Source organism: Oppia nitens, unplaced genomic scaffold (genome assembly GCF_028296485.1).
Source record: "Oppia nitens isolate AA-2021 unplaced genomic scaffold, nextdenovo-longstitch-racon4-pilon3 scaffold22_pilon_pilon_pilon, whole genome shotgun sequence".
Classification (NCBI taxonomy): domain Eukaryota; kingdom Metazoa; phylum Arthropoda; class Arachnida; order Sarcoptiformes; family Oppiidae; genus Oppia; species Oppia nitens.
The window spans coordinates 1,356,300-1,384,133 of NW_026533202.1; the positions used below are offsets into that span (position 1 = coordinate 1,356,300).

At 30.8% G+C, this 27,834-nt stretch overlaps 5 protein-coding genes across 5 annotated transcripts; all 5 read left to right on the top strand.

Moving 5' to 3' along the window:
• Positions 1-1,374: 1,374 nt before the first annotated feature.
• Positions 1,375-2,427, top strand: LOC128953493 (multidrug resistance-associated protein 1-like). Its single transcript, XM_054298976.1, has 3 exons — positions 1,375-1,430; positions 1,608-2,340; positions 2,408-2,427. Exons 1-3 carry the CDS (start codon positions 1,398-1,400, stop codon positions 2,425-2,427), a joined length of 786 nt encoding a protein of 261 aa, XP_054154951.1. The 5' UTR covers positions 1,375-1,397.
• A 68-nt stretch (positions 2,428-2,495) lies between these two features.
• Positions 2,496-9,102, top strand: LOC128953495 (ATP-binding cassette sub-family C member 2-like). Its single transcript, XM_054298977.1, has 13 exons — positions 2,496-2,638; positions 2,950-3,083; positions 3,679-3,810; positions 3,897-4,138; positions 4,869-5,144; positions 5,221-5,854; positions 5,924-6,178; positions 6,239-6,381; positions 6,455-6,837; positions 7,492-7,573; positions 7,679-7,713; positions 7,772-8,309; positions 8,470-9,102. The coding sequence occupies exons 1-13, from the start codon at positions 2,541-2,543 to the stop codon at positions 9,100-9,102; spliced, it is 3,585 nt and encodes a 1,194-aa protein (XP_054154952.1). The 5' UTR covers positions 2,496-2,540.
• Positions 9,103-10,271: 1,169 nt separating this feature from the next.
• LOC128953569 (multidrug resistance-associated protein 1-like) lies at positions 10,272-17,441 on the top strand. The gene is made up of 12 exons (XM_054299058.1): positions 10,272-11,248; positions 11,755-11,888; positions 12,438-12,569; positions 12,668-12,909; positions 12,983-13,258; positions 13,347-13,962; positions 14,020-14,456; positions 14,575-14,957; positions 15,712-15,826; positions 15,913-15,947; positions 16,012-16,549; positions 16,809-17,441. The coding sequence occupies exons 1-12, from the start codon at positions 10,293-10,295 to the stop codon at positions 17,439-17,441; spliced, it is 4,497 nt and encodes a 1,498-aa protein (XP_054155033.1). The 5' UTR covers positions 10,272-10,292.
• Positions 17,442-18,565: 1,124 nt separating this feature from the next.
• LOC128953496 (multidrug resistance-associated protein 1-like) lies at positions 18,566-22,528 on the top strand. Its single transcript, XM_054298978.1, has 6 exons — positions 18,566-19,247; positions 19,467-19,521; positions 19,869-20,002; positions 22,188-22,319; positions 22,415-22,470; positions 22,514-22,528. Exons 1-6 carry the CDS (start codon positions 18,566-18,568, stop codon positions 22,526-22,528), a joined length of 1,074 nt encoding a protein of 357 aa, XP_054154953.1.
• A 7-nt stretch (positions 22,529-22,535) lies between these two features.
• On the top strand, positions 22,536-27,443 carry LOC128953497 (ATP-binding cassette sub-family C member 2-like). The gene is made up of 9 exons (XM_054298979.1): positions 22,536-22,656; positions 22,991-23,266; positions 23,381-24,008; positions 24,066-24,493; positions 24,890-25,275; positions 25,782-25,896; positions 25,976-26,010; positions 26,067-26,604; positions 26,811-27,443. The coding sequence occupies exons 1-9, from the start codon at positions 22,621-22,623 to the stop codon at positions 27,441-27,443; spliced, it is 3,075 nt and encodes a 1,024-aa protein (XP_054154954.1). The 5' UTR covers positions 22,536-22,620.
• Positions 27,444-27,834: the final 391 nt, after the last annotated feature.

Genomic DNA, 27,834 nt, shown 5'->3' on the forward strand with positions numbered 1-27,834 from the left:
TACTTAATTTATTTAAAAAAAAAATTAAAAATCTATGAATTTATAATTTTATTATTTAACTATAATTATACTGTATATGATTATTGACAAAAAATATTTATAGTTATTTAGTAAAGTTTTTTGAAAACAAAATATTGATTATTATTTTATAATAAATTTATATGTATTTTGTTAATCATTATTATTAAATGTTATTATTTTTTTATTAATTAAATATTGTTTTTAAACCTGAAATATAAATATTTATTTGTTTTTCACTAACTCTTATTTTTATTAATAAAATTTATGATTAAATTTTAGTTTTAATTTTAATTGCTTTTAATATTTATTAGTAGTTTATTTTTTATTAATTAATCCAATGTTAGATTTGTTATCTCAGATATGTTTATTATATGAAAATATTTATGCAACAAAATTATGGGTAAATATTAATATATTTTAATAATATAAATAATAACCTAAATATATAATTAAAACAAATATATACAGTATATTATATTATTATTATTATTATTTATTTAACAAATAAATAGATATGTCTATTGAGTTGACATATAAATTTATATATATATATATTAATATTAATATGATTATAAATATTTAATTTATCATAAATTTTGTTATTTTTTTTTAATTAGAAATTTTCAAAATCTAATTAATCGTTTACTGATTATAAAACAAAACAAACAAAAAATGACTGAAATTTGAAATGTGATTAAACTGATCGCAAGTTGACTGAAATTTTCAAGATATACTTATCGATGACAAACAGATTTTAATTTATATTTTATTTTTATGATAAAAAAAATATTTAAAATAACTTATAGTCAAGACATATATAAAAAAAATTCAATGAACCTGATTGTATGCTTAATGTATGAAAATAGTTTAGTATAGAATGGTGGGGTAGGGGTAGGGATGGGGATGGGGGGGTATACTAATATTAGTGATATTAGTTATAATTTATCATGATCATTGTGACATTATATTTAATTATTAATATATATTATAATATAATAATAAGTAAGTTATTTATTTCACAATATTAATTAACAGCAGCTATAGGTCATTAACTATTATTATTATTATTATTATTAATATTTTTTATAGTTTATGTAATTAAAACTTAATAAATATTATTATTATTATTATTTTATAGTTTTTTTTTAAATAAATACCTAGACTAATTACATTAGAAATGTTTATTTTTATGACTATATACTATTTTTTTTGCTATTTGTCAAATCATTGAATAAAAATTAATTAATTAATTTAAAAAACAATTTTCGATTAGATTTTAGTTTTATACAATAATATTAAAATTGAAATATTGTTTTAACACATTTATGTTTATACAATACATTTAAAATATTAATTAGTTATAATATAAGCAAAATATGTTTGAAAATATTTGTACAACAAAATTATGGGTAAATATTATTATTATTATATATTAAATAATAATAAAAGTATAACTTTTTAATATTTAATATATCATAATATTATTTATTAAATAAATATATCCAGTAGTTATATATTAATATTATATATTAATATAAAATTTATAATTAATTTATAATAAATTAATTTAACATAACATAATACAGGATAGTCATCAAACATGGTATACACCCGATCCTCATCTGAGCTCATGTATGATCGAGACGTGGTTTGCATGGATTCCCTGTATATTCCTATGGCTTACTATTCCATACATTATCTATAATTGTTTTAAATCATCGGACAAACCATCAATTGATTGGAATTTATATAACACAAGTCGTTTAGGTCTGACTATTGTCGGCACAATTGTCCTATTTTTTGAACTAATATTCAGTTTGGTTCGCAAATATCAATGGTTGGACAGTCCGAGTACGGCCTATATTATTATGACAGCCTTACAAACAGCTACCAGACTAGCCCTGTGTATCATTTTTTATGCCCAACGCCGCTGTGGTGTCCATCGAAGCGGTTGTGTTTGGCTATACCTATTGATTGATACATTTTCGAGTACACTATCCATTGTTACATACACTACAGCACCGGATGATAAGCTCAGATACTATGAATTTGTATTGAGATGTCTGTCATATTCATTGACTGGACTGTTGCTTATTTTAACAACATTTGCCGATAAACTGCCGATAATAAAAATGGATGGCCAGTTAGCACACACTTATAGTCATAACCATCAGCAACAACAACAACGTAAAGTGTGTCCAAAAGAGAGGGCATCCTTTATATCAAAGATAACCTACCATTGGATAGATATGCTGTTTATAAACGGTTGGCGAAAATCTCTAGAATTACAAGATCTATGGCCATTGCGTTCAGTGGACAGTAGTCTAACTAATTATAAAATATTTGCAAAACATTGGTTTCTAAATAATAATAACAATAATAATAGTAAAACATTCAATGCCATAGAAAAAATTAGGGGTAAAACTATTTTACATATAAATCCAACCAACACCACCACCACTACCAACATCACCAATCAACATTATGATTCAAATAATCAACATCATACTAGTGTGTTCATGGTCATATTCAAAATGTTTGGCCTGGATATTATCGGTCCAATTATATTGGTTATGGCCGCCTATACTATACAAACTGTAGAGCCACTTATTATCAAGTAGGTATATAAATATTATAGAATGGGGTTGGATTAGGAGGTTAGTAGTGGACAGGGAGAAAGGGTATGTCGACATATACTCTACATTTTCACATACATGAGCCGAATATTATTAATTTTAATATATGATAGTATGTTGTTATAGTCTAAATAAGTAGTAACTATATTATGATTATATAAACTACTACTACTACTAATAATAATAATAATACCTGTAATAATAATAATTTTAATAATACACTGTTTAATAATTACATATATAATCTATTATTAAAATAATTAATTGTTTTTTTTCTGTGTGTGTGGTTTAGATTATTAATTGATTTTGTTGGTGACAATTATGAATATAAATGGCACGGATATATCTATACAGTACTGTTAGTTGTAACCAATGTTGTCTACTCTTTTTTTAACGCATATTCATTTGAAATAATCAATACAGTGGGTATGTACTGTATGTATTTGGTGTGTGTGTGTGTGTGTGTGTGTGTGTGTGTGTGTGTGTGTGTGTGTGTATGTAAATGTGTGCATGTGTATGTATATATATGTGTGTGTAAGTGTGTGCATTTGTGTGTATGTGTGTGTAAATGTGTGAATGTGTATGTATATATGTGTGTGTGCATTTGTGTGTATGTGTGTGTAAATGTGTGAATGTGTATGTATATATGTGTGTGTGTAAGTGTGTGCATTTGTGTGTATGTTTGTGTGAATGTGTATGTATATATATGTGTGTGTGTAAGTGTGTGCATTTGTGTGTATGTGTGTGTAAATGTGTGAATGTGTATGTATATATGTGTGTGTGTAAGTGTGTGCATTTGTGTGTATGTTTGTGTGAATGTGTATGTATATATGTGTGTGTGTAAGTGTGGGCATTTGTATGTATGTGTGTGTAAATGTGTGTATGTATGTGTGTATGTGTTTATGTATGTGTGTGTGTGCATTACATTAGTAATAAAAACTAAAGTAGTCTAAAATCAAATTTTGTTATTTATTATATATTTAAAAAAAATTATTGTCATTAATAAACATTAATTATAAAGGAATAAGAGTTAAATCGTGTCTAACATCAGCCATATATCGCAAAGCACTGGTATTAAGCAATGATAGCAAACGGCTCACACCTAATGGAGAAATTGTTAATTTAATGACAGTTGACTGTCAACGTATTGTCGGTACGGTATCTACTTATCTATCTATTTACAGTATATAATACATAATAATAAAAATTTTTATTTTATTTACTAAAAAATAAATCTAGACTATCTTCAATATCCGCAATTGCTATTTACAATACCCATACAAATTGGTTTGGCCATCTATCTGATCTACAATCAAGTAGGTGTGGCCGCTTTTGTAGGACTGGGCATATTGATTGGCATTATACCAATCAGTCTATTGCTAACCATATTCAATGGTTCGGCTAAACAAAAACAGTTTGAATTCAAGGATCGTCGGCTAAATTTGATGAACGAAATACTAAATGGTATGAAAATATTGAAAGTAAGTTAATTATAATAAATAAATAAATTTTATTAATAAACAAAATATATATTAAACAACATTTTTTGTATATACAGTATATAATTTATTTAATACATGAATAAATTTTTGTTTTGTTTTTTCAATTAAATTGTTTTACAATTACTATGATTAAGTTATTTTTTAAAATTACTATTAATATGATTGATTATTTTAATATCAAAAATAAATAAATAAATAATTTAATTCTCATTAAACTTTTTAAACATTTAATTAATATTAAACAACATTTAATTAATATTAAACAACATTTAATTAATATTAAACAACATTTAATTAATATTAAACAACATTTAATTAATATTAAACAACATTTAATTAATATTAAACAACATTTAATTAATATTAAACAACATTTAATTAATATTAAACAACATTTAATTAATATTAAAAAACATTTAATTAATATTAAACAACATTTAATTAATATTAAACAACAATTAATTATTAAATGCTGGTTATTATTAATTAAATGTTTAAAAAGTTTAATCAGAATTAAATTATTTATTTTTGATATTAAAATAATCAATCATATTAATAGTAATTTAAAAAATAAATTAATCATAGTAATTGAAAAAACATTTTAATTGAAAAAAACAAAACAAAAATTTATTTATATTTAAAATAATTAAAAATCTATACTTATTTAAATTATTAAGTTTATATTTTTATAATTATTATACGCCAACAGTTATACGCCTGGGAAGTACCCTATATGTCAATGGTTAACAAAATACGTAACCGTGAACTAAGGCATATGCTGTGCGCCGGCTTATGGCTTGCATTGACACTCGCACTGACCTATTCGGCGCCAATGTTGGCACAGTTGGCCACTTTCGGTACGTTTACCGTTTTGCAAGGGGGCGACAAAATTAATGCCCAACGTATATTTGTATCCGTATCGCTATTTAACATACTTAATTTAAGCATTATACTATTGCCCTATGCATTTAATTCGATCAGCATGGTAAATTTTATTATTATTATTTTAATTATTATTACTATTTTATAATATTTTATATTTTTTTCGATTTAAATTATAGATATATGTATCACTGAAACGTATCGACGATTTTCTTAAATTACCCGAACATTACAATTATGTTACAAACAATGATTGCAAACAATATGCTGTTAGCGTTAATATGGCAACACTTTCATGGTTTGGTAGTCAAAATGATTTACAAACAACAACAACAACAACGACTAACATCAAGTCAACTACAGCTACAACCACCACCACCACCAACGATAATGCATTGACTGACATAAATCTTGATATCGGTAACGGTATGTTTGTGGCAGTGGTCGGCGGTGTCGGCTCTGGCAAGAGTTCGCTGATGTCGGCACTGATCGGTGATATGGAACTGATTGGCGGTTCAGTCAACATAGCACAGGACCATAGTCTGGCATATGTTCCCCAACAGGCATGGATACAGAATGCAACCCTCAAAGACAATATACTGTTTGGCAAACCATACGATCCGATTAAATACAGACAAGTACTGAGAGCCTGTGCTCTCGAACCAGATCTTCGGCAACTGTCCGGCGGAGATGAGACCGAAATCGGCGAAAAGGGTATCAATTTGAGCGGCGGTCAGAAACAGAGAGTCAGCTTATGTCGGGCCGTCTATTCCGATGCCGACATCTATTTGTTTGACGACCCGTTATCAGCAGGTTTTTAAAAAAATATTTTTGACAAATAGTTTTTTTAAATATTTATTTATGAATCTATTTATCATTCAGTGGACAGTCATGTGGGCAAACATATTATGACCGAAGTATTTGATTCGCGAACCGGTTTATTGAAGAACAAGACCCGTATTTTGTCAACCAATCAGCTGTTTGTATTGCCCGATGTCGACCGTATTGTCGTATTGAAAGACGGCTCAGTGGCCGCTATCGGTACTTATGATCAACTGTTGGCAGATAATCAAGAGTTTGCCGATTTGGTCGCACAATACTCGGCCAACAGTAGCCAAGAACAACAACAAGAAGATTGTATTGATTTTAAAAAAACAATAACATAACTGATTATTATTATTATTATTATTATTATAGATAACCACAATAAAGACAACAACAACAGCACATCAATAGCACCTACCGATGGTAATGACCAACAATTGATGACAACACCAACCATTACGGAGACACAGCTTATCGATGAAGAGCGGGTAGAGTCCGGACATATTAAGTTCAATGTATTATTATTTAATTGATTTTAATTTAATTGATAATTAATTAATTTTGTAATTTATTAATTAAATTAATAAGGTATACATTAAATATATACGTTCAACAACCGTACTAATGTTTTGTACATTTATAATCGGCCTAATGGGAAACGTTGGCTGTCTAATGGGTATATTTAATTGGCTATCGAAATGGGCATCGGATATCCATAACGGTGCCAATACACGTTACTATATGTCGGTATACGGCGGACTGATTGGCGCCTATATGCTATTGGCAATGCTGTCACTGTCCGCATTGATTATCGGCAGCCGACGGGCTGCCCATCAATTGCACGGTCAGATACTATCAAGTGTAATGCATGCGCCCATGTCGTTTTTCGATACAACACCATTGGGTCGTATAATGAACCGATTCAGTAGAGATCTCGATGTTTTGGACGGACAGATATATGAATATCTTTTGTACGTTCTCTCTCTCACTCTCTTTCTCTCTTTCTCTCTTTCTCTCTTTCTCTCTTTCTCTCTTTCTCTCTTTCTCTCTTTCTCTCTTTCTCTCTTTCTCTCTCTCTCTCTCTCTCTCTCTCTCTCTCTCTCTCTCTCTTGTTTGTATCTATTGTGTGTGTGTGTTAGTATGTTTTTGTATATGTGTGTGTATGTGGATTTGTGGGTGTGTATGTGGGTGTGATTGTGGGTGTATATGTTTGTGTATGTGTGTGTGATTGTGGGTGTATATGTTTGTGTATGTGTGTGTGATTGTGGGTGTGTATGTGTGTGCATGTGTGTGTCTGTGTGTGGATGTATGTGGGTGTCTATATCTCTATGCGTGAAATACAAAAACTATTTTTTCAAAAAAAAAAATCTATTAAATAGTGTTATCATATATTATACGGAATATATAATGCATTATATTATATTGTAGATACAGTATTAATACAATATAAATAGTCAGTCAATTAATCTTGCGTCTCCCGTAATTATAAGATTAATTGACCGACTATTTTATAATTAATTTATAGAAATTTATTAATTTAAAATAATTATTTTATCTATATTTTATCTAATTTAATATTTATTTGTTTATTTATTTATTTATTTTTTGTATAACAAAAATTATAGTTTGTTTTTCTACGAATTTTTATTACTAATCGGCGGACTAATCAATATTTCAATAGTGACGCCACTATTTTTGGCCCCACTTGTTGTTGTTATCATATTATATATATTATTTCAGGTAATTATTTTCATACCAAACAACAAATGTATTATAAGTTTATTTTTATTTTTTTTAAATAAATATTTTTAGATATTTTACATCAACACATCGCGTCAATTAAAAAGGTATACAAAAAAAATATTTTTATATTAAAATTATAATAAAATATTAAATGTAATACAGATTAGAGTCGACTACTCGATCGCGAATCATATCGCACTTTGAAGAGTCGGTCAACGGTCTGTCCAGTGTACGGGCCTATCAATGTTCCGAAAGGTTTATACGGGAAATAGAGTCCCGATTGGACGCCAATCAGAAGTGTTTGTTTCCCAATGTTTTGGCCACCAGTTGGCTACAGATACGGATGGCAGTCCTAAGCAATCTATTGATATTTTTTGCCGCACTGTTTGCCGTACTGGCCAAAGATCGGCTAACTGGCGGTTCAATTGGCGTAAGCCTATCGCTGGCCATAGCTTTGATGCCGTCGTTTGAGAGTCTAATTCGTGGATTTATTTTGATTGAAAACTGTATCGTTTCAGTGGAACGGGTGGATGAATATACTAAACTAAAACCCGAAGCCGACTGGCAGTCGACAGTTGAATTGCCAACTGATTGGCCGTCTAGCGGTTCGGTTAGGTTTGATGGTTACGGTACCCGATATCGTCCCGGTTTGGATCTGGTGTTACGCGGTATTGATGTTTGCATTAAACCCCGTGAAAAGGTATGGTTGACTAACAAACAAACAAAATTATTTTTATTCATTATTATACTGTATTTAATTACTAGTATAGTAAAGTATATTATAATTATTATATAATTATTATAATTATAATAATACAGTATTTGATTTGCTTTGTGTGTGTGTGTGTGTATGCAAACAGATAGGCATAGTTGGTCGCACAGGTGCTGGAAAGTCATCGCTAACATTGGCACTGTTTCGTATAATTGAGCCGGCAATGGGTAACATTGTTATCGACGACATCGACATCAGCCAATTAGGTCTCCAGGAGTTAAGATCGCGGTTGACAATCATACCACAGGAACCGGTACTCTATTCGGGTACTATTCGTTCAAATTTGGATCCGTTTGACAGTTATACCGATAGTGACTTGTGGTCGGTATTAGAACAGTCACATCTCAAACTGTTTGTCCAGTCGTTGGACTCTAAGCTGGACTCACCGGTTAGCGAATCGGGCGATAATCTTAGTGTTGGTCAACGACAACTTGTATGTCTGGCTCGGGCTCTACTACGACATACATCAGTACTGATCCTCGACGAGGCCACGGCTGCCGTCGATGTGGAAACCGATGCACTTATTCAGCGAACCATTCGCCAGGAATTCAGTACGTGTACTGTACTGACAATTGCCCACCGAATCAATACTATTATGGACTCGGATCGGGTCCTAGTGTTCAACGATGGACGGGTAGCTGAGTTTGCCGAACCCGACGTTTTGTTGGCTAACAAATCGACAATTTTCTATACACTGGCCAAAGATGCCGGAATTATTTAATTGCAGATTTAAATATAATAATATAATAATATTATATATTATTAATAATAATTATTTAACAAACAAATAGATAACTCTATTGAGTAGTTGAATATATATAATATTAATAATAAAATGACTATAAATATTTAATTTAATATAAATTAAAAAAAAATAAAACTAATTAATTCACATATTACGTTCGCACTTGAGGGGGGGGGTCGGCCAAAGCGAACTTTTGCGAACGAGGGGGAGGGGGGGTAAAGTCTATAAGAACGTTCGCATTTAAATAATGAATGAATTTAAGGGATTAATTTTGATTAAACTTAATCCTTTGATAAACGGTTTAATAACTAATTTTGAATAAATATATGACTTTTGAATAATATTAATTTATTTGATTATTTGATTATTTTAAAGGTGAAAATAATTTTATAAAATATTTATTTAAATGGTGGGGGGGGGGTTAAGGACATGCGAACGTAATTTTTAAATATCATTACATGCGAACAATTGCGAACATAGGGGGGGGGTCTAGATTTTTTAAAAACTGCGAACGTAATATGTGAACAACGCCTTATGACAAACGTCTTTCAATAGGATTTATATATTTTTGTTTATAAAAAGAATAATTAAAATAATTAAAGTAATTAATAGAAATATTTAAAATTCAAATTATCTGAATATATACTAAATGTATGAAAATATAAATAGTTAAACTAATAAATAACTGTTTTTTTTATATAAATAATAACTTTATTATACTGTTTAACATATAAATATTAATTTTTATGACTAAACTATTTTTTTTTGTTATTTGTCAAATCATTGCTTTTTTGTTGTTTGATTAGATTTTAGTTTTATATGATACTAGAGTATAAAAATTTAATACAATACAATAAATATTAATATTACTTATTAATTTTAAGTGTATTAATTATTTACAATATATGAAAATATGTTTGAATATATTTGTACAACAAAATTATGGGTAAATATTATTATTATTATTATTATATATTAATTCAATAAAATAATATTACTATATAATTAAAATATAACTTTTTTATAACATTGTTTATTAAAAAAAAATCTATCTACTAGTTAAATATATTAATAAAAAAATTTATACTTAATTTAAAATTAACATACACATAATACAGGATAGTCACCAAACATGGTATACACCCGATCCTCATCTGAGCTCATGTATGATCCAGACGTGGTTTGCATGGATTCCCTGTATATTCCTATGGCTTAGCATTCCATACATTATCTATAATTGTTTTAAATCATCGGACAAACCATCAATTGATTGGAATTTATATAACACAAGTCGTTTAGGTCTGACAATTGTCGGCACAATTGTCCTATTTTTTGAACTAATATTCAGTTTGGTTCGCAAATATCAATGGTTGGACAGTCCGAGTACGGCCTATATTATTATGACAGCCATACAAACAGCTACCAGACTAGCCCTGTGTATCATTTTTTATGCCCAACGCCGCTGTGGTGTCCATCGAAGCGGTTGTGTTTGGCTATACCTATTGATTGATACACTTTTGAGTATACTATCCATTGTTACATACAGTACAGCACCGGACGATAGGCTCAGATACTATGAGTTTATATTGAGATGTATATCATTTTCATTGACTGGACTGTTGTTAATCTTAACAACATTTGCCGATAAACTACCGATAATAGATATGGATGGCCAGTTAGCAGACACTTATAGCAATCGCCATCACCAACAACAACGTAAAGTGTGTCCAAGAGAGAGGGTATCCTTTATATCAAAGATAACCTACCATTGGATAGATATGCTGTTTATAAACGGTTGGCGAAAATCTCTAGAATTACAAGATCTATGGCCATTGCGTTCAGTGGACAGTAGTCTAACTAATTATAAAATGTTTGCAAAACATTGGTTTCTAAATAATAATAAAAAATTCAATGTAGAAAAAATTAGTGACAAAACTATTTTACAAATAAATCCAACCAACACCACCACCAACATAACCAATCAACATTATGATACAAATAATCAACATCATACTAGTGTGTTCATGGTCATATTCAAAATGTTTGGCCTGGATATTATCGGTCCAATTATATTGGTTATGGCCGCCTATACTATACAAACTGTACAGCCACTTATTATCAAGTAGGTAAAAATAATGGTTGCCAAAGGGGTGGGGTAGGGTATGGTAAAACATCTCACCCCCCCCCCCCCACCATGAGATCGTATCTTACCGCCTGGTCTAAATTGAAAAAGTTAGGTAGGCTCCTACCAATTTTCGGCGCCAAAATATATTTTGACTATTGATAAATTAATTTGGAAATATTTTTATTACTTAATTTATTGAGAATTTAACGAAGATTTATAGGGAATTTAATTGGAATTAAGTTGGAATTTAGAGGGAAGCTGTTGGGAATTTAATGGGAATTTATTGGGAATTTGGCAAAAAAATGCAATAAAAAAATGTATGAAAAATACTATACATTCCCATAGAATTTTACATATTGATAGTACCAATAATGTTGTCTATAAATAATTATAATAAGATTAAAACACTTGATTTAATTGTTTTGTTTTAAATAACTAAAATCATTCAACTGTTATATATATATATAATCTATTATTAATTTTATTTTTTGTGTGTGGTTTAGATTATTAATTGATTTTGTTGGTGACAATTATGAATATAAATGGCACGGATATATCTATACAGTACTGTTAGTTGTAACCAATGTTGTCTACTCTTTTTTTAACGCATATTCATTTGAAATAATCAATACAATGGGTATGTATTGATTGTGTGTGTGTGTGTGTGTATGTATGTATGTGTAAGTGTGTGTATATGTGTGTATGTGTTTGCATGTGTATGCATGTGTATGCATGTGTATGTAAGTGTGTGCACGTGTATTTATGTGTGTGTGTATGTGTATGTGTATGTGTGTGTATGTGTATGTGTATGTGTATGTGTATGTGTATGTGTATGTGTGTGTATGTGTGTGTATGTGTGTGTATGTGTGTGTATATGTGTGTGCACGTGTATTTATGTGTGCGTAAGTGTGTGTGTGTATGTGTGTATGTGTCTTTGTGTACATATGTTTGTTTGTATGTGTGTGTATGTTTGGTAGTGTGTGTGTGTGTTTTTGTGTGAATATATATGTGTGTGTGTGTGCATATGTTTGTTTGTATGTGTGTATGTGTGTGTGTGTGTGTGTGTGTGTTGGCATATCACTAATAGTAAAAAATAAAGTAGTTTAAAATCTAATTTTATTATTTATTATATATATATATATTCTTTTTGTTATTTAATTTTCATTAATTAACACATTATATAAAGGATTAAGAGTTAAATCGTGTCTAACATCAGCCATATATCGCAAAGCACTGGTATTAAGCAATGATAGCAAACGGCTCACACCTAATGGAGAAATTGTTAATTTGATGACAGTTGACTGTCAACGTATTTTAGGTACGGTATCGATTGTACTTATCTATCTATTTACAGTATTAGCACAATACTAATACTAATAAAAATATTAAATTTTATTTATTAAAAAATAAATCTAGACTATCTTCAATATCCGCAATTGATATTTACAATACCCATACAGATCGGTTTGGCCGTCTATCTGATCTATCGTCAAGTAGGTGTGGCCGCTTTTGTAGGACTGGGCTTATTGATTGCCGTTATACCAATCAGTCTATTTCTAACCGTATTCAATGGTTCGGCTAAACAAAAACAGTTTGAATTCAAGGATCGTCGGCTAAATTTGATGAACGAAATACTGAATGGTATGAAAATATTGAAAGTAAGTTAATTAAAATAAATAAATTAATTAACAAATTATAACAATATTTTTAATATGTCTTTTATACGTGCAGTTATATGCCTGGGAAGTACCCTATATGTCAATGGTTAACAAAATACGTAACCGTGAACTAAGACATATGCTATCCGCCGGCTTATGGCTTGCATTGACACTCGCACTGACCTATTCGGCGCCAATGTTGGCACAGTTGGCCACTTTCGGTACGTTTACCGCATTGCAAGGGGGCGACCAAATCAATGCCCAACGTATATTTGTATCCGTATCGCTATTTAACATACTTAATTTAAGCATTATACTATTGCCCTATGCATTTAATTCGATCAGCATGGTAAATTTTATTATTATTATTTTAATATATAATATTTTATATGAAATTTTTTTTAATATTTTATTTTATTTTTTTGGTTAAATTATAGATTTATGTATCACTGAAACGTATCGACGATTTTCTTAAATTACCCGAACATTACAATTATGTTACAAACAATTATAACAAACAATTTGTTGTAACCATAGATAAGGCATCACTTTCATGGATTGGTAGCCAAAATGATTTGCAAACAACAACAACAATAAAAAGCATAACAACGACCACAACTGACAATAACATTACATTGAATAACATAAATCTTGACATCAGTAACGGTATGTTTGTGGCAGTGGTCGGCGGTGTCGGCTCTGGCAAGAGTTCACTGATGTCGGCACTGATCGGTGATATGGAACTGATTGGCGGTTCAGTCAATATAGCACAGGGCCATAGTATGGCATATGTTCCCCAACAGGCATGGATACAGAATGCAACCCTCAAAGACAACATACTGTTTGGCAAACCATACGATCCGATTAGATACAGGCAAGTACTGAGTGCCTGTGCTCTCGAACAGGATCTTCGTCAACTGTCCGGCGGAGATGAGACCGAAATCGGCGAAAAGGGTATCAATTTGAGTGGCGGTCAGAAACAGAGAGTCAGCTTATGTCGGGCCGTCTATTCCGATGCCGACATCTATTTGTTTGACGACCCGTTATCCGCAGGTTTTTAAACAAACTTTATTTTAGACAAATATTTATTTATGAATTTATTACTTTCAGTGGACAGTCATGTGGGCAAACATATTATGACCGAAGTATTTGATTCACGAACCGGTTTATTGAAAAACAAGACCCGTATTTTGGCCACCAATCAGCTGTTTGTATTGCCCGATGTCGACCGTATTGTCGTATTGAAAGACGGCTCAGTAGCCGCTATCGGTACCTATGAACAACTGTTGGCCGATAATCGTGAGTTTGCCGATTTGGTCGCACAATACTCGACAAATAATAACGAAAAACAACAACAACAAGATTTTGATGATAATGTTAGAGATGTTAGCGATTATATGACGGATAATATTATAATAGATAACAACAACAGCATATCAATAGCACCTACCGTTTGCAATGACCAACAATTGATGACTACACCAACCATTACGGAGACACAGCTTATCGATGAAGAACGGGTAGAGTCCGGACGTATTAAGTTTAGTGTAAGTTATTATTGGGATTATTATTATTATTTAATTTTTTTTTTTAACAAATTTAATATATAATTAATTAATTTGTTTTATATTTATTATTGATTAATTTAATTCAATTCAAAAAAAGGTATACATAAAATATATACGTTCAACAACTATACTATTATTTTGTACATTTATGATAAGCCTAATGGGAACCATTGGCTGCTTAATGGGAACGTTTAATTGGCTATCGAAATGGACATCGGATATCCATAGCGGAGCCAATGCCGGTTACTATCTATCGATATACGGCGGACTGATTGCCGGCTTTATGGTATTGTCAATGATGTCATTGACTGGTTTGATTGCCGGCGCCCGACGGGCTGCCCATCAATTGCACGGTCAGATACTATCAAGTGTAATGCATGCGCCCATGTCGTTTTTCGATACAACACCATTGGGTCGTATAATGAACCGATTTGGTAGAGATCTCGATGTTTTGGACGGACAGATATTTGAATATCTTTTGTACGTTTCGCTCTCTCTCTCTCTCTCTCTCTCTCTCTCTCTCTCTCTCTCTCTCTCTCTCTCTGTATGTGTGTTGTGTGTGTGTGTGTGTGTGTGTGTGTGTGTGAGTAAGTATGTATGTGTGTGTGTTTGCGTGTGTTTGTAGTTGTGTGAATGTGTGTGTGTGTGTGTGTGTGTGTGTGTGTGTGTGTGTGTGAGTAAGTATGTATGTGTGTGTGTTTGCGTGTGTTTGTAGTTGTGTGACTGTGTGTGTGTGTGTGTGTGTGTTTGCGTGTGTTTGTAGTTGTGTGACTGTGTGTGACTGTGTGTGTGTGTGTGTGTGTGTGTGTGTGTGTGAGTAAGTATGTATGTGTGTGTGTTTGCGTGTGTTTGTAGTTGTGTGACTGTGTGTGTGTGTGTGTGTGTTTGCGTGTGTTTGTAGTTGTGTGACTGTGTGTGTGTGTGTGTGTGTGTGTGTGTGAGAGAGTAAGTATGTATGTGTGTGTGTTTGCGTGTGTTTGTAGTTGTGTGACTGTGTGTGTGTGTGTGTGTGTGTGTGTGTGTGTGTGTGTGTGTGTGTGTGTGTGTGTGTGTGTGTGTGTGTGTGTGTGTGTGTGTGTGTGTGTGTATGATGTATGTATGTATGTATGTTATTTGGTGCAAATAAAACTACTAAATAGATAATTTATTAAATAGTCTTATCATATAATATCTTATAAACTTATTTTACATTTTTATATTTTTGTTTTATATTTTTTGTATAAAAAATTTATAGTTTTTTCTTCTACCAATTTCTATTACTAATTGCCGGACTAATAAACATTTGTGTAGTGACGCCACTATTTTTGGCCCCACTTGTCGTTGTTATCATAATTTATGTGTTATTTCAGGTAATTATTTTCATAACAATCACAACACACATATCAAACACATACTAAATAACAAATGTATTATAAATTTAATCAAAATTTTTTAGATATTTTACATCAACACATCGCGTCAATTAAAAAGGTATACGAAAAAAAACTTAATAATAAAATTATAAAATATTAAATTATTTTTGTATGTTTTACAGATTAGAGTCGACTACTCGATCGCGAATCATATCGCACTTTGAAGAGTCGGTCAACGGTCTGTCCAGTGTACGGGCCTATCAATGTTCCGAAAGGTTTATACGGGAAATAGAGTACCGATTGGACGCCAATCAGAAGTGTCTGTTTCCCAATATTTTGTCCACCAGTTGGCTACAGATACGGATGGCTGTTCTAAGCAATCTATTGATATTTTTTGCCGCATTGTTTGCCGTACTGGCCAAAGATCGGCTAACTGGCGGTTCGATTGGCGTAAGCCTATCGCTGGCCATAGCTTTGATGCCGTCGTTTGAGAGTCTAATTCGTGGATTTATTCAGATTGAAAACTGTATCGTTTCAGTGGAACGGGTGGATGAATATACTAAACTAAAACCCGAAGCCGACTGGCATTCGACAGTTGAATTGCCAACTGATTGGCCGTCTAGCGGTTCGGTTAGGTTTGATGGCTACGGTACCCGATATCGTCCCGGTTTGGATCTGGTGTTACGCGGTATTGATGTATGCATTAAACCCAGTGAAAAGGTATGGTTGACTAACAAACAAACAAAAATACTATTAAAAAAATAAAATTATTTTTATACATTATTATACTGTATTTAATTACTAGTATAGTAAAGTATATTATAATTATGTATAATAATAATAGTAATACCGTATTTGGTTTGCTTTTTGTGTGTGTGTGTGTGTGTAATATTAAATATATAATAATATTAAAATATAGTAAAAAACTTATCTAATAGTAGATTATAAATACAATTATTTTGCTATTGTATTTATACAGATAGGTATTGTTGGCCGTACAGGTGCTGGAAAGTCATCGTTAACATTGGCACTGTTTCGTATCATTGAGCCGGCAATGGGTAACATTGTTATCGACGACATCGACATCAGCCGATTAGGTCTCCAGGAGTTAAGATCACGGTTGACAATCATACCACAGGAACCGGTACTATATTCGGGTACTATTCGTTCAAATTTGGATCCGTTTGACAGTTATACCGATAGTGACTTGTGGTCAGTATTAGAACAGTCACATCTCAAACTATTTGTCCAATCGTTGGACTCTAAGCTGGACTCACCGGTTAGCGAATCGGGCGATAATCTTAGTGTTGGTCAACGACAACTTGTATGTCTGGCTCGGGCTCTACTACGACATACATCAGTACTGATCCTCGACGAGGCCACGGCTGCCGTCGATGTGGAAACCGATGCACTTATTCAGCGAACCATTCGCCAGGAATTCAGTACGTGTACTGTACTGACAATTGCCCACCGAATCAATACTATTATGGACTCGGATCGGGTCCTAGTGTTCAACGATGGACGGGTAGCTGAGTTTGCCGAACCCGACGTTTTGTTGGCTAACAAATCGACAATTTTCTATACACTGGCCAGAGATGCCGGAATTATTTAATTGTAGATTTAAATAAAAAAAATAACTTTTATATTAATTAATTTATATCATTCTAAATAATAGCTTAATATTTTTTAATTGTTTTTTATAATTTATATTTTATTAGAGATAGAGATATTTTAAAAATTATTATTAACGTTATTATATAAATTTAGATTTAAATTTAGAAAAATTTAATATCGTATAAAAAATATTTTAACTATTTATACAAAAATTAATATTTAAAACCATAAAATCTATGATTTTAGTATTATTATTTAATAAATAATATATTAATATATATACAGTTGTTTGAAATTTAAATAAATATTGTATTTATATTTATTTAGAATACAATACATTAAAACTTAAATTATAATAATATTAATTCCTATATATACAGTATATATATATTTATATTATTATTTTTGTATATATAAATTAGTTATAATATTTTTGTGGACAACAAAATTATGGGTAATTAGTTATGAGGATAATTTATTGGATAATGGTGACATTATATATTTATGTATATACGTACGTATATACGTAAAATATATTATACATAAAAACATTTTGTTTAAAAAATTTTTAGTATAGTTAACAGTAGCTAGGTTATATTAATATTATTTTAATTATTTTTTTCAATGACTATTTTCTATTATACTATTTAATTTTTTTGTAATTAAACTATTTGTCAAATCATTATATTATAATTTAAAAAAAAATACTTTTAAAACAAAAACTTATTCTTAGATTATATATATAATTTAAATAATTGTTTTCTAATACAATACATTAGAAAAAAAATATATTTGAATATTAATTCCTATATATATTTTTTATATTGTTATTTTTAAAATGTATTAATTAGTTATAATATACGAAAATACAAGATAATATGTTTGAAAATATTTGTACAACAAAATTATGGGTAAATATTATTATAATATTAAATCTATAAAAATAATAATAACAAATTAATTAAAATATAACCTTAATATATCATAACATTATTTATTAAATAAATCTATCTAATAGTTATATATTAATATAAAATTTATACTTTAATTTATAATAACCATAACATACCACAGGATAGTCACCAGACATGGTATACACCCGATCCTCATCTGAGCTCATGTATGATCGAGACTTGGTTTGCATGGATTCCCTGTATATTCCTATGGCTTACCATTCCATACATTATCTATAATTGTTTTAAATCATCGGACAAACCATCAATTGATTGGAATTTATATAACACAAGTCGTTTAGGTCTGACTATTGTCGGCACAATTGTCCTATTTTTTGAACTAATATTCAGTTTGGTTCGCAAATATCAATGGTTGGACAGTCCGAGTACGGCCTATATTATTATGACAGCCTTACAAACAGCTACCAGACTAGCCCTGTGTATCATTTTTTATGCCCAACGCCGCTGTGGTATTCATCGAAGCGGTTGTGTTTGGCTATACCTATTGATTGATACATTTTCGAGTACACTATCCATTGTTACATACAGTACAGCACCGGATGATAAACTCAGATACTATGAGTTTATATTGAGATGTCTATCATATTCATTGACTGGACTGTTGTTTATTTTAACAACATTTGCCGATAAACTGCCGATAATAGATGGCCAGTTAGCACACACTTACAGTCATCATCAACACCACCAACAACAACAACCTAAAGTGTGTCCAAAAGAGAGGGCATCCTTTATATCAAAGATAACCTACCATTGGATAGATATGCTGTTTATAAACGGTTGGCGAAAATCTCTAGAATTACAAGATCTATGGCCATTGCGTTCAGTGGATAGTAGTCTAAAAAATTACAAAATGTTTTCAAAACATTGGTTTCTAAATAATAATAATAATAAAAAATTCAATGTCATAGAAAAAATTAGGGGCAAAACTATTTTACATATAAATCCAACCAACACCATCACCAAGCAACATTATAATTCAAATAATAAGGATCATACTAGTGTGTTCATGGTCATATTCAAAATGTTTGGCCTGGATATTATTGGTCCAGTTATATTGCTTATGACTGCTAGTACTATACAAACTGTACAGCCATTGATTATCAAGTAGGTATAGGGACTAGTAGGTGACGGGAGGGGTGGGTATGTCATAAAAACAGGATTTTGATTTCAGGGTGGTATAGGAGGGGTGGGGGTAAACAATTTTTACTAAATTTAAGTAAACATGTTTATATACATGAGCATAAAAAATAATTATAATAAAAACAAACATTAATTTATTTAAAAATTTTATTTTTTATGTTTATTATACATACATGTATATTTGTCAACAACAAAAATTATCCCATTTTTTTACTAAAATAACTAAAATATTTTTATATAATCTATTATTAAATATAATTATTTATATATATATTTCTAAATAAAATAATTGTTTTTTGTGTGTGGTTTAGATTATTAATTGATTTTGTTGGTGACAATTATGAATATCAATGGCACGGATATATCTATACAGTACTGTTTGTTATAACCAATGTTGTCTACTCTTTTTTTAACGCATATTCATATGAAATAATTAATACAATGGGTATGTATTGATTGTGTATGTGTATGTGTATGTGTATGTGTATGTGTATGTGTATGTGTATGTGTATGTGTATGTGTATGTGTATGTGTATGTGTATGTGTATGTGTATGTGTATGTGTATGTGTATGTGTATGTGTATGTGTATGTGTATGTGTATGTGTATGTGTATGTGTATGTGTATGTGTATGTGTATGTGTATGTGTATGTGTATGTGTATGTGTATGTGTATGTGTATGTGTATGTGTATGTGTATGTGTATGTGTATGTGTATGTGTATGTGTATGTGTATGTGTATGTGTATGTGTATGTGTATGTGTATGTGTATGTGTATGTGTATGTGTATGTGTATGTGTATGTGTATGTGTATGTGTATGTGTATGTGTATGTGTATGTGTATGTGTATGTGTATGTGTATGTGTATGTGTATGTGTATGTGTATGTGTATGTGTATGTGTATGTGTATGTGTATGTGTATGTGTATGTGTATGTGTATGTGTATGTGTATGTGTATGTGTATGTGTATGTGTATGTGTATGTGTATGTGTATGTGTATGTGTATGTGTATGTGTATGTGTATGTGTATGTGTATGTGTATGTGTATGTGTATGTGTATGTGTATGTGTATGTGTATGTGTATGTGTATGTGTATGTGTATGTGTATGTGTATGTGTATGTGTATGTGTATGTGTATGTGTATGTGTATGTGTATGTGTATGTGTATGTGTATGTGTATGTGTATGTGTATGTGTATGTGTATGTGTATGTGTATGTGTATGTGTATGTGTATGTGTATGTGTATGTGTATGTGTATGTGTATGTGTATGTGTATGTGTATGTGTATGTGTATGTGTATGTGTATGTGTATGTGTATGTGTATGTGTATGTGTATGTGTATGTGTATGTGTATGTGTATGTGTATGTGTATGTGTATGTGTATGTGTATGTGTATGTGTATGTGTATGTGTATGTGTATGTGTATGTGTATGTGTATGTGTATGTGTATGTGTATGTGTATGTGTATGTGTGTATGTGTATGTGTATGTGTATGTGTATGTGTATGTGTATGTGTATGTGTATGTGTATGTGTATGTGTATGTGTATGTGTATGTGTATGTGTATGTGTATGTGTATGTGTATGTGTATGTGTATGTGTATGTGTATGTGTATGTGTATGTGTATGTGTATGTGTGTGTATGTGTATGTGTATGTGTATGTGTATGTGTATGTGTATGTGTATGTGTATGTGTATGTGTATGTGTATGTGTATGTGTATGTGTATGTGTATGTGTATGTGTATGTGTATGTGTATGTGTATGTGTATGTGTATGTGTATGTGTATGTGTATGTGTATGTGTATGTGTATGTGTATGTGTATGTGTATGTGTATGTGTATGTGTATGTGTATGTGTATGTGTATGTGTATGTGTATGTGTATGTGTATGTGTATGTGTATGTGTATGTGTATGTGTATGTGTATGTGTATGTGTATGTGTATGTGTATGTGTATGTGTATGTGTATGTGTATGTGTATGTGTATGTGTATGTGTATGTGTATGTGTATGTGTATGTGTATGTGTATGTGTATGTGTATGTGTATGTGTATGTGTATGTGTATGTGTATGTGTATGTGTATGTGTATGTGTATGTGTATGTGTATGTGTATGTGTATGTGTATGTGTATGTGTATGTGTATGTGTATGTGTATGTGTATGTGTATGTGTATGTGTATGTGTATGTGTATGTGTATGTGTATGTGTATGTGTATGTGTATGTGTATGTGTATGTGTATGTGTATGTGTATGTGTATGTGTATGTGTATGTGTATGTGTATGTGTATGTGTATGTGTATGTGTATGTGTATGTGTATGTGTATGTGTATGTGTATGTGTATGTGTATGTGTATGTGTATGTGTATGTGTATGTGTATGTGTATGTGTATGTGTATGTGTATGTGTATGTGTATGTGTATGTGTATGTGTATGTGTATGTGTATGTGTATGTGTATGTGTATGTGTATGTGTATGTGTATGTGTATGTGTATGTATTTGTTTGTGTGTGTGAGTGTATGTTTACTGCATGTATGTGTGTGTGTGCATTGCACTAGTAGTAAAAAAACTAATTTATAAATTTGACTAAAATATGATATTATTTTTGTTGGTTATTATTAATAATTATAATTATAAAGGAATAAGAGTTAAATCGTGTCTAACATCAGCCATATATCGCAAAGCACTGGTATTAAGCAATGATAGCAAACGGCTCACACCTAATGGAGAAATAGTCAATTTGATGACAGTTGACTGTCAACGTATTATAGGTATGTCTATATTATATATATATATATCTAACTAACCATCTATTCAATTATAATTTATTTAATTAACTCAAAAACAACAACAACAAAAAAACTAGACTATCTTCAATGGCCGCCATACTTAATTACAATGCCCATACAGATCGGTTTGGCCGTCTATCTGATCTATTGTCAAGTAGGTGTGGCCGCTTTTGTAGGTCTGGGCATATTGATAGCTATGATACCAATCAGTCTATTGCTAACCGTATTCATTGGTTCGGCTAAACAAAAACAGTATGAATTGAAAGACAATCGGATAAACTTAATGAACGAAATACTAAATGGTATGAAAATATTGAAAGTAAGTTAATTAATATAAATTAATTAATTAATTAATTATAAAATATATCTTACATACATCATATATATATAATCATATTAATAGTAAACTTTTTTTTATATAATTTATTTAATTATAGTATTTACTATTTTTAACTTATATCTTATATTTATATATTGAAAGTAAGTTAATTAATAATATTAACATTATTGTATTTATTGTATTTATATAATATTCATATATAGTGCAACAATTATTATTATTATTAAGTATTATTATTATTATTATTATTATTATTATTATTATTATTATTATTATTATTATTATTATTATTATTATTATTATACGCCAACAGTTATACGCCTGGGAACTACCCTATATGGCAATGGTTAACAAAATACGTAACCGCGAGCTAAAACATATGCTATGCGGTGGGCTATGGCTTGCCGTTACACTGGTAGTGACATTTGCATCGCCAATATTGGCACAGTTGGCCACATTTGGTACGTTTATATCATTGAATGGCAGCAACAATATCAATGCACAGCTTATATTTGTATCCGTATCCTTGTTTAACATACTAAGCACTAGTATTGTTGTATTGCCCTATGCTTTCAATTCAGTTTGTTTGGTAAGTTATTAGTAATTAATTAATTATTTAATTAATTAATATTATTGTTTGAATATATATATATATATATATATATTTAATTAAAATAATAATATTATTATTACTGTATAATAGATTTATGTATCATTGAAACGTATCGACCATTTTCTTAAATTATCCGAACATTACAATTATGTTACAAACAATGATTGCAAACAATTTGCTGTTAGAGTTAAAAAGGCAACACTTTCATGGATTGGTAGTCAAAATGATTTACAAACAACAACAACAACGACAAACAGCACCACAACCACTACCACCACCAGCGACGACAACAACAATATGTTGAAAGACATAGATCTTGCTATCAGTGACGGTATGTTTGTGGCAGTGGTCGGCGGTGTCGGCTCTGGTAAGAGTTCACTGATGTCGGCACTGATCGGTGATATGGAACTGATTGGCGGTTCAATCAATATAGCACAGGGACATAGTATGGCATATGTTCCCCAACAGGCATGGATACAGAATGCAACCCTCAAAGACAACATACTGTTTGGCAAACCATACGATCAGATTAGATACAGTCAAGTACTGAGTGCCTGTGCTCTCGAACCAGATCTTCGGCAACTGTCCGGCGGAGATGAGACCGAAATCGGCGAAAAGGGTATCAATTTGAGCGGCGGTCAGAAACAGAGAGTCAGCTTATGTCGGGCCGTCTATTCCGATGCCGACATCTATTTGTTTGACGACCCGTTATCCGCAGGTTTTTAAACAAACTTTATTTTAGACAAATATTTATTTATGAATTTATTACTTTCAGTGGACAGTCATGTGGGCAAACATATTATGACCGAAGTGTTTGATTCGCGAACCGGTTTATTGAAGAACAAGACCCGTATTTTGGCTACCAATCAGCTGTTTGTATTGCCCGATGTCGACCGTATTGTCGTATTGAAAGACGGCTCAGTGACCGCTGTCGGTACCTATGAACAGCTGTTGGCAAACAATCGCGAGTTTGCCGATTTGGTCGCACAATACTCGGCTAACAGTAAACAACAACAAGAAGAAGATAATGAAGATTATACTGATGGTCACCAAATCACGGATAGTATTAACAAAAACAATACATCAACAGCAATACCTGTACCTACCGATGATAATGACCAACAATTGATGACAACACCAAACATTACGGAGACACAGCTTATCGATGAAGAGAGCGTAGAGTCCGGACATATTAAGCTTAGTGTAAGTTATTATGTGATTATTATTATTAATTAATTAATTAATATATTAGTCAATTAATTAATTAATATATTAGTCAATTAATTAATTAATATATTAGTCAATTAATTAATTAATATATTAGTCAATTAATTAATTAATATATTAGTCAATTAATTAATTAATATATTAGTCAATTAATTAATTAATATATTAGTCAATTAATTAATTAATATATTAGTCAATTAATTAATTAATATATTAGTCAATTAATTAATTAATATATTAGTCAATTAATTAATTAATATATTAGTCAATTAATTAATTAATATATTAGTCAATTAATTAATTAATATATTAGTCAATTAATTAATTAATATATTAGTTAATTAATTAATTTGTTTGTATTTTATAATTTAGGTATATATTAAATACGTCCGTTCACTGACCATACTATCATTTTGCATATTTGCTATCAGTATAATCGGAGGCGCCGCCTGCCTAATGGCTGTATTTAATTGGCTGTCCAAATGGACAACGGATATCGGCAACGGTGGTAACAATACGGCTTACTATATGGGTGTATACGGCGCACTGATTGCCGCTTATTTGCTATTGACAATGCTATCGCTGACCGCTTTTATTATCGGCAGCCGACGGGCTGCCCATCAATTGCACGGTCAGATACTTACAAGTGTAATGCATGCGCCCATGTCGTTTTTCGATACAACACCATTGGGTCGTATAATGAACCGATTCAGTAGAGATCTCGATGTTTTGGACGGACAGATATTTGAAACTGTTTTGTACGTAACTTTTCTCTCTCTCTCTCTCTCTCTCTCTCTCTCTCTCTCTCTCTCTATCTCTCTATCTATCTATCTATCTATCTATCTATCTATCTATCTATCTATCTATCTATCTATCTATCTATCTATCTATCTATCTATCTATCTATCTATCTATCTATCTATCTATCTATCTATCTATCTATCTATCTATCTATCTATCTATCTATCTATCTATCTATCTTTCTATCTATCTATCTATCTATCTATCTCTTTCTCTCTCTCTCTCTTTATTGTTATTTTTGTATATGTATATACTATATAGCTAATAGATGAATAGATAGTTAAATTAAGAGAGAGAGAGAGAGAGAGAGAGAGAGAGAGATTAATCCTTATCTAATACATAATATTTTCTAAGATAGAGTATATAATTATCATATATTTTCTAATTTTTAAATTTATTTTAATAAATATTTTATATAAATGTTTATATTTAATATATATATATATATTGATTTATATTATAGTATTTTTATCTATGAGTTTCTATTACTATTTGGTGGACTAATAAACATTTCAGTAGTGACGCCACTATTTTTGGCCCCACTTGTTGTTGTTATTGTTTTATATGTGTTTTTTCAGGTAATTATTTTTTATAACACACACATACAGTATATAAAAAAAATAACAATAATTTTTTAATAAAATTCAAAATATTTAGATATTTTACATCAACACATCGCGTCAATTAAAAAGGTATACAATTTTTTTTATATTAAATAAAAATTATAATAATATTAAATGTAATACAGATTAGAGTCGACTACACGATCGCGAATCATATCGCACTTTGAAGAGTCGGTTAACGGTCTGTCCAGTGTACGGGCCTATCAATGTTCCGAAAGGTTTATACGGGAAATTGAGTACCGATTGGACACCAATCAGAAGTGTTTGTTTCCCAATGTTTTGGCCACCAGTTGGCTACAGATACGGATGGCATTGCTAAGCAATCTATTGATATTTTTTGCCGCACTATTTGCCGTACTGTCCAAGAATCGGCAAACGGGCGGTTCGGTAGGTGTTAGCCTATCGTTGGCCATTAGTCTGATGACATCGTTTGAGAATCTGATCAAATCGTTTATTTTGGTTGAAAACTGTATCGTTTCAGTGGAACGGGTGGATGAATATACTAAACTAAAACCCGAAGCCGACTGGCAGTCGACAGTTGAATTGCCCACTGATTGGCCGTCTAGCGGTTCGGTTAGGTTTGATGGCTACGGTACCCGATATCGACCCGGTTTGGATCTGGTGTTACGCGGTATTGATGTCAGCATTAAACCCCGCGAAAAGGTATTTAGAAATTAATTAATTAAACAAATAATTATTGTTATTATCATTAATATTATTATGATTACTACCAATTATACTACAATATATTGAAATTATTTAATTGAGTATAAATTTTTTTTAGGAAAAAAATTGTGATATTATTTAATTAATATAAGTATTATACTATAAATAGCATTATATATATATATTATCTTGTATTATAACAGATAGGTATTGTTGGCCGAACCGGTGCTGGAAAGTCATCCCTAACATTGGCACTGTTTCGGATCATTGAGCCGGCAATGGGTAACATTGTTATCGACGACATCGACATCAGCCGATTAGGTCTCCAGGAGTTAAGATCGCGGTTGACAATCATACCACAGGAACCGGTACTCTATTCGGGTACTATTCGATCAAATTTGGATCCGTTTGGAAATCATACCGATAGCGATTTGTGGTCAGTATTAGAACAGTCACATCTCAAACTGTTTGTCCAATCGCTGGACTCTAAGCTGGACTCACCGGTTAGCGAATCGGGTGATAATCTAAGTGTTGGTCAACGACAACTTGTATGTCTGGCTCGGGCTCTACTACGACATACATCAGTACTGATCCTCGACGAGGCCACGGCTGCCGTCGATGTGGAAACCGATGCACTTATTCAGCGAACCATTCGCCAGGAGTTCAGTTCTTGTACTGTACTGACAATTGCCCACCGAATCAATACGATTATGGACTCGGATCGGGTGCTAGTGTTCAACGATGGACGGGTAGCTGAGTTTGCCGAACCCGATGTTTTGTTGGCCAATAAGTCGACCATTTTTTATACACTTGCAAAAGATGCCGGAATTATTTAGATATACTTTAATTATATCTATCAAATTGCTTATTATTAAGTATTAAATTAATAATTTATAATACAATACATTAAACAAATTGTTATATTAAACTAATTGATTGATAAAATCATTATTGTAGTCTTAATAGTAAATAATATTATGAAAAATATTTTATAATTAATTTATTTAAAAAAAATAATTATAATTTTATTTTTATATAATATTTTGTTCATATAATAAAGCATTTAAATATAACTTTTTTAAAACTGATTTTTATTTAAATAATTTTTTTAATTAATTATAATTAATTATAATAACATTAAAAATATGATACTTGTATTTACTATATAATTAATTAATTAATTAATAATTAATAACTTTTAAACACAATAACAACAACAACAACAAA

Bases quoted from the DNA above. Each gene is read 5' to 3' on its own strand.
- LOC128953493 (XM_054298976.1), top strand. From the start codon at position 1,398: ATGTTTGAAAATATTTGTACAACAAAATTATGG. The intron at 1,431-1,607 runs GTAAATATTATT...AACATAATACAG, and splicing joins TTTGTACAACAAAATTATGG to GATAGTCATCAAACATGGTA. The intron at 2,341-2,407 runs GTAGTCTAACTA...CAATAATAATAG, and splicing joins GCCATTGCGTTCAGTGGACA to TAAAACATTCAATGCCATAG.
- LOC128953495 (XM_054298977.1), top strand. From the start codon at position 2,541: ATGGTCATATTCAAAATGTTTGGCCTGGATATTATCGGTCCAATTATA. The intron at 4,139-4,868 runs GTAAGTTAATTA...ATACGCCAACAG, and splicing joins ATGGTATGAAAATATTGAAA to TTATACGCCTGGGAAGTACC. The intron at 5,145-5,220 runs GTAAATTTTATT...TTTAAATTATAG, and splicing joins CATTTAATTCGATCAGCATG to ATATATGTATCACTGAAACG.
- LOC128953569 (XM_054299058.1), top strand. From the start codon at position 10,293: ATGATCCAGACGTGGTTTGCATGGATTCCCTGTATATTCCTATGGCTT. The intron at 11,889-12,437 runs GTATGTATTGAT...CATTATATAAAG, and splicing joins TGAAATAATCAATACAATGG to GATTAAGAGTTAAATCGTGT. The intron at 12,570-12,667 runs GTACGGTATCGA...AAATAAATCTAG, and splicing joins TGACTGTCAACGTATTTTAG to ACTATCTTCAATATCCGCAA.
- LOC128953496 (XM_054298978.1), top strand. From the start codon at position 18,566: ATGATCGAGACTTGGTTTGCATGGATTCCCTGTATATTCCTATGGCTT. The intron at 19,248-19,466 runs GTAGTCTAAAAA...TTATTGGTCCAG, and splicing joins GCCATTGCGTTCAGTGGATA to TTATATTGCTTATGACTGCT. The intron at 19,522-19,868 runs GTAGGTATAGGG...TGTGTGGTTTAG, and splicing joins GTACAGCCATTGATTATCAA to ATTATTAATTGATTTTGTTG.
- LOC128953497 (XM_054298979.1), top strand. From the start codon at position 22,621: ATGAACGAAATACTAAATGGTATGAAAATATTGAAA. The intron at 25,276-25,781 runs GTACGTAACTTT...TTTATATTATAG, and splicing joins CAGATATTTGAAACTGTTTT to TATTTTTATCTATGAGTTTC. The intron at 26,011-26,066 runs GTATACAATTTT...AATGTAATACAG, and splicing joins ACATCGCGTCAATTAAAAAG to ATTAGAGTCGACTACACGAT.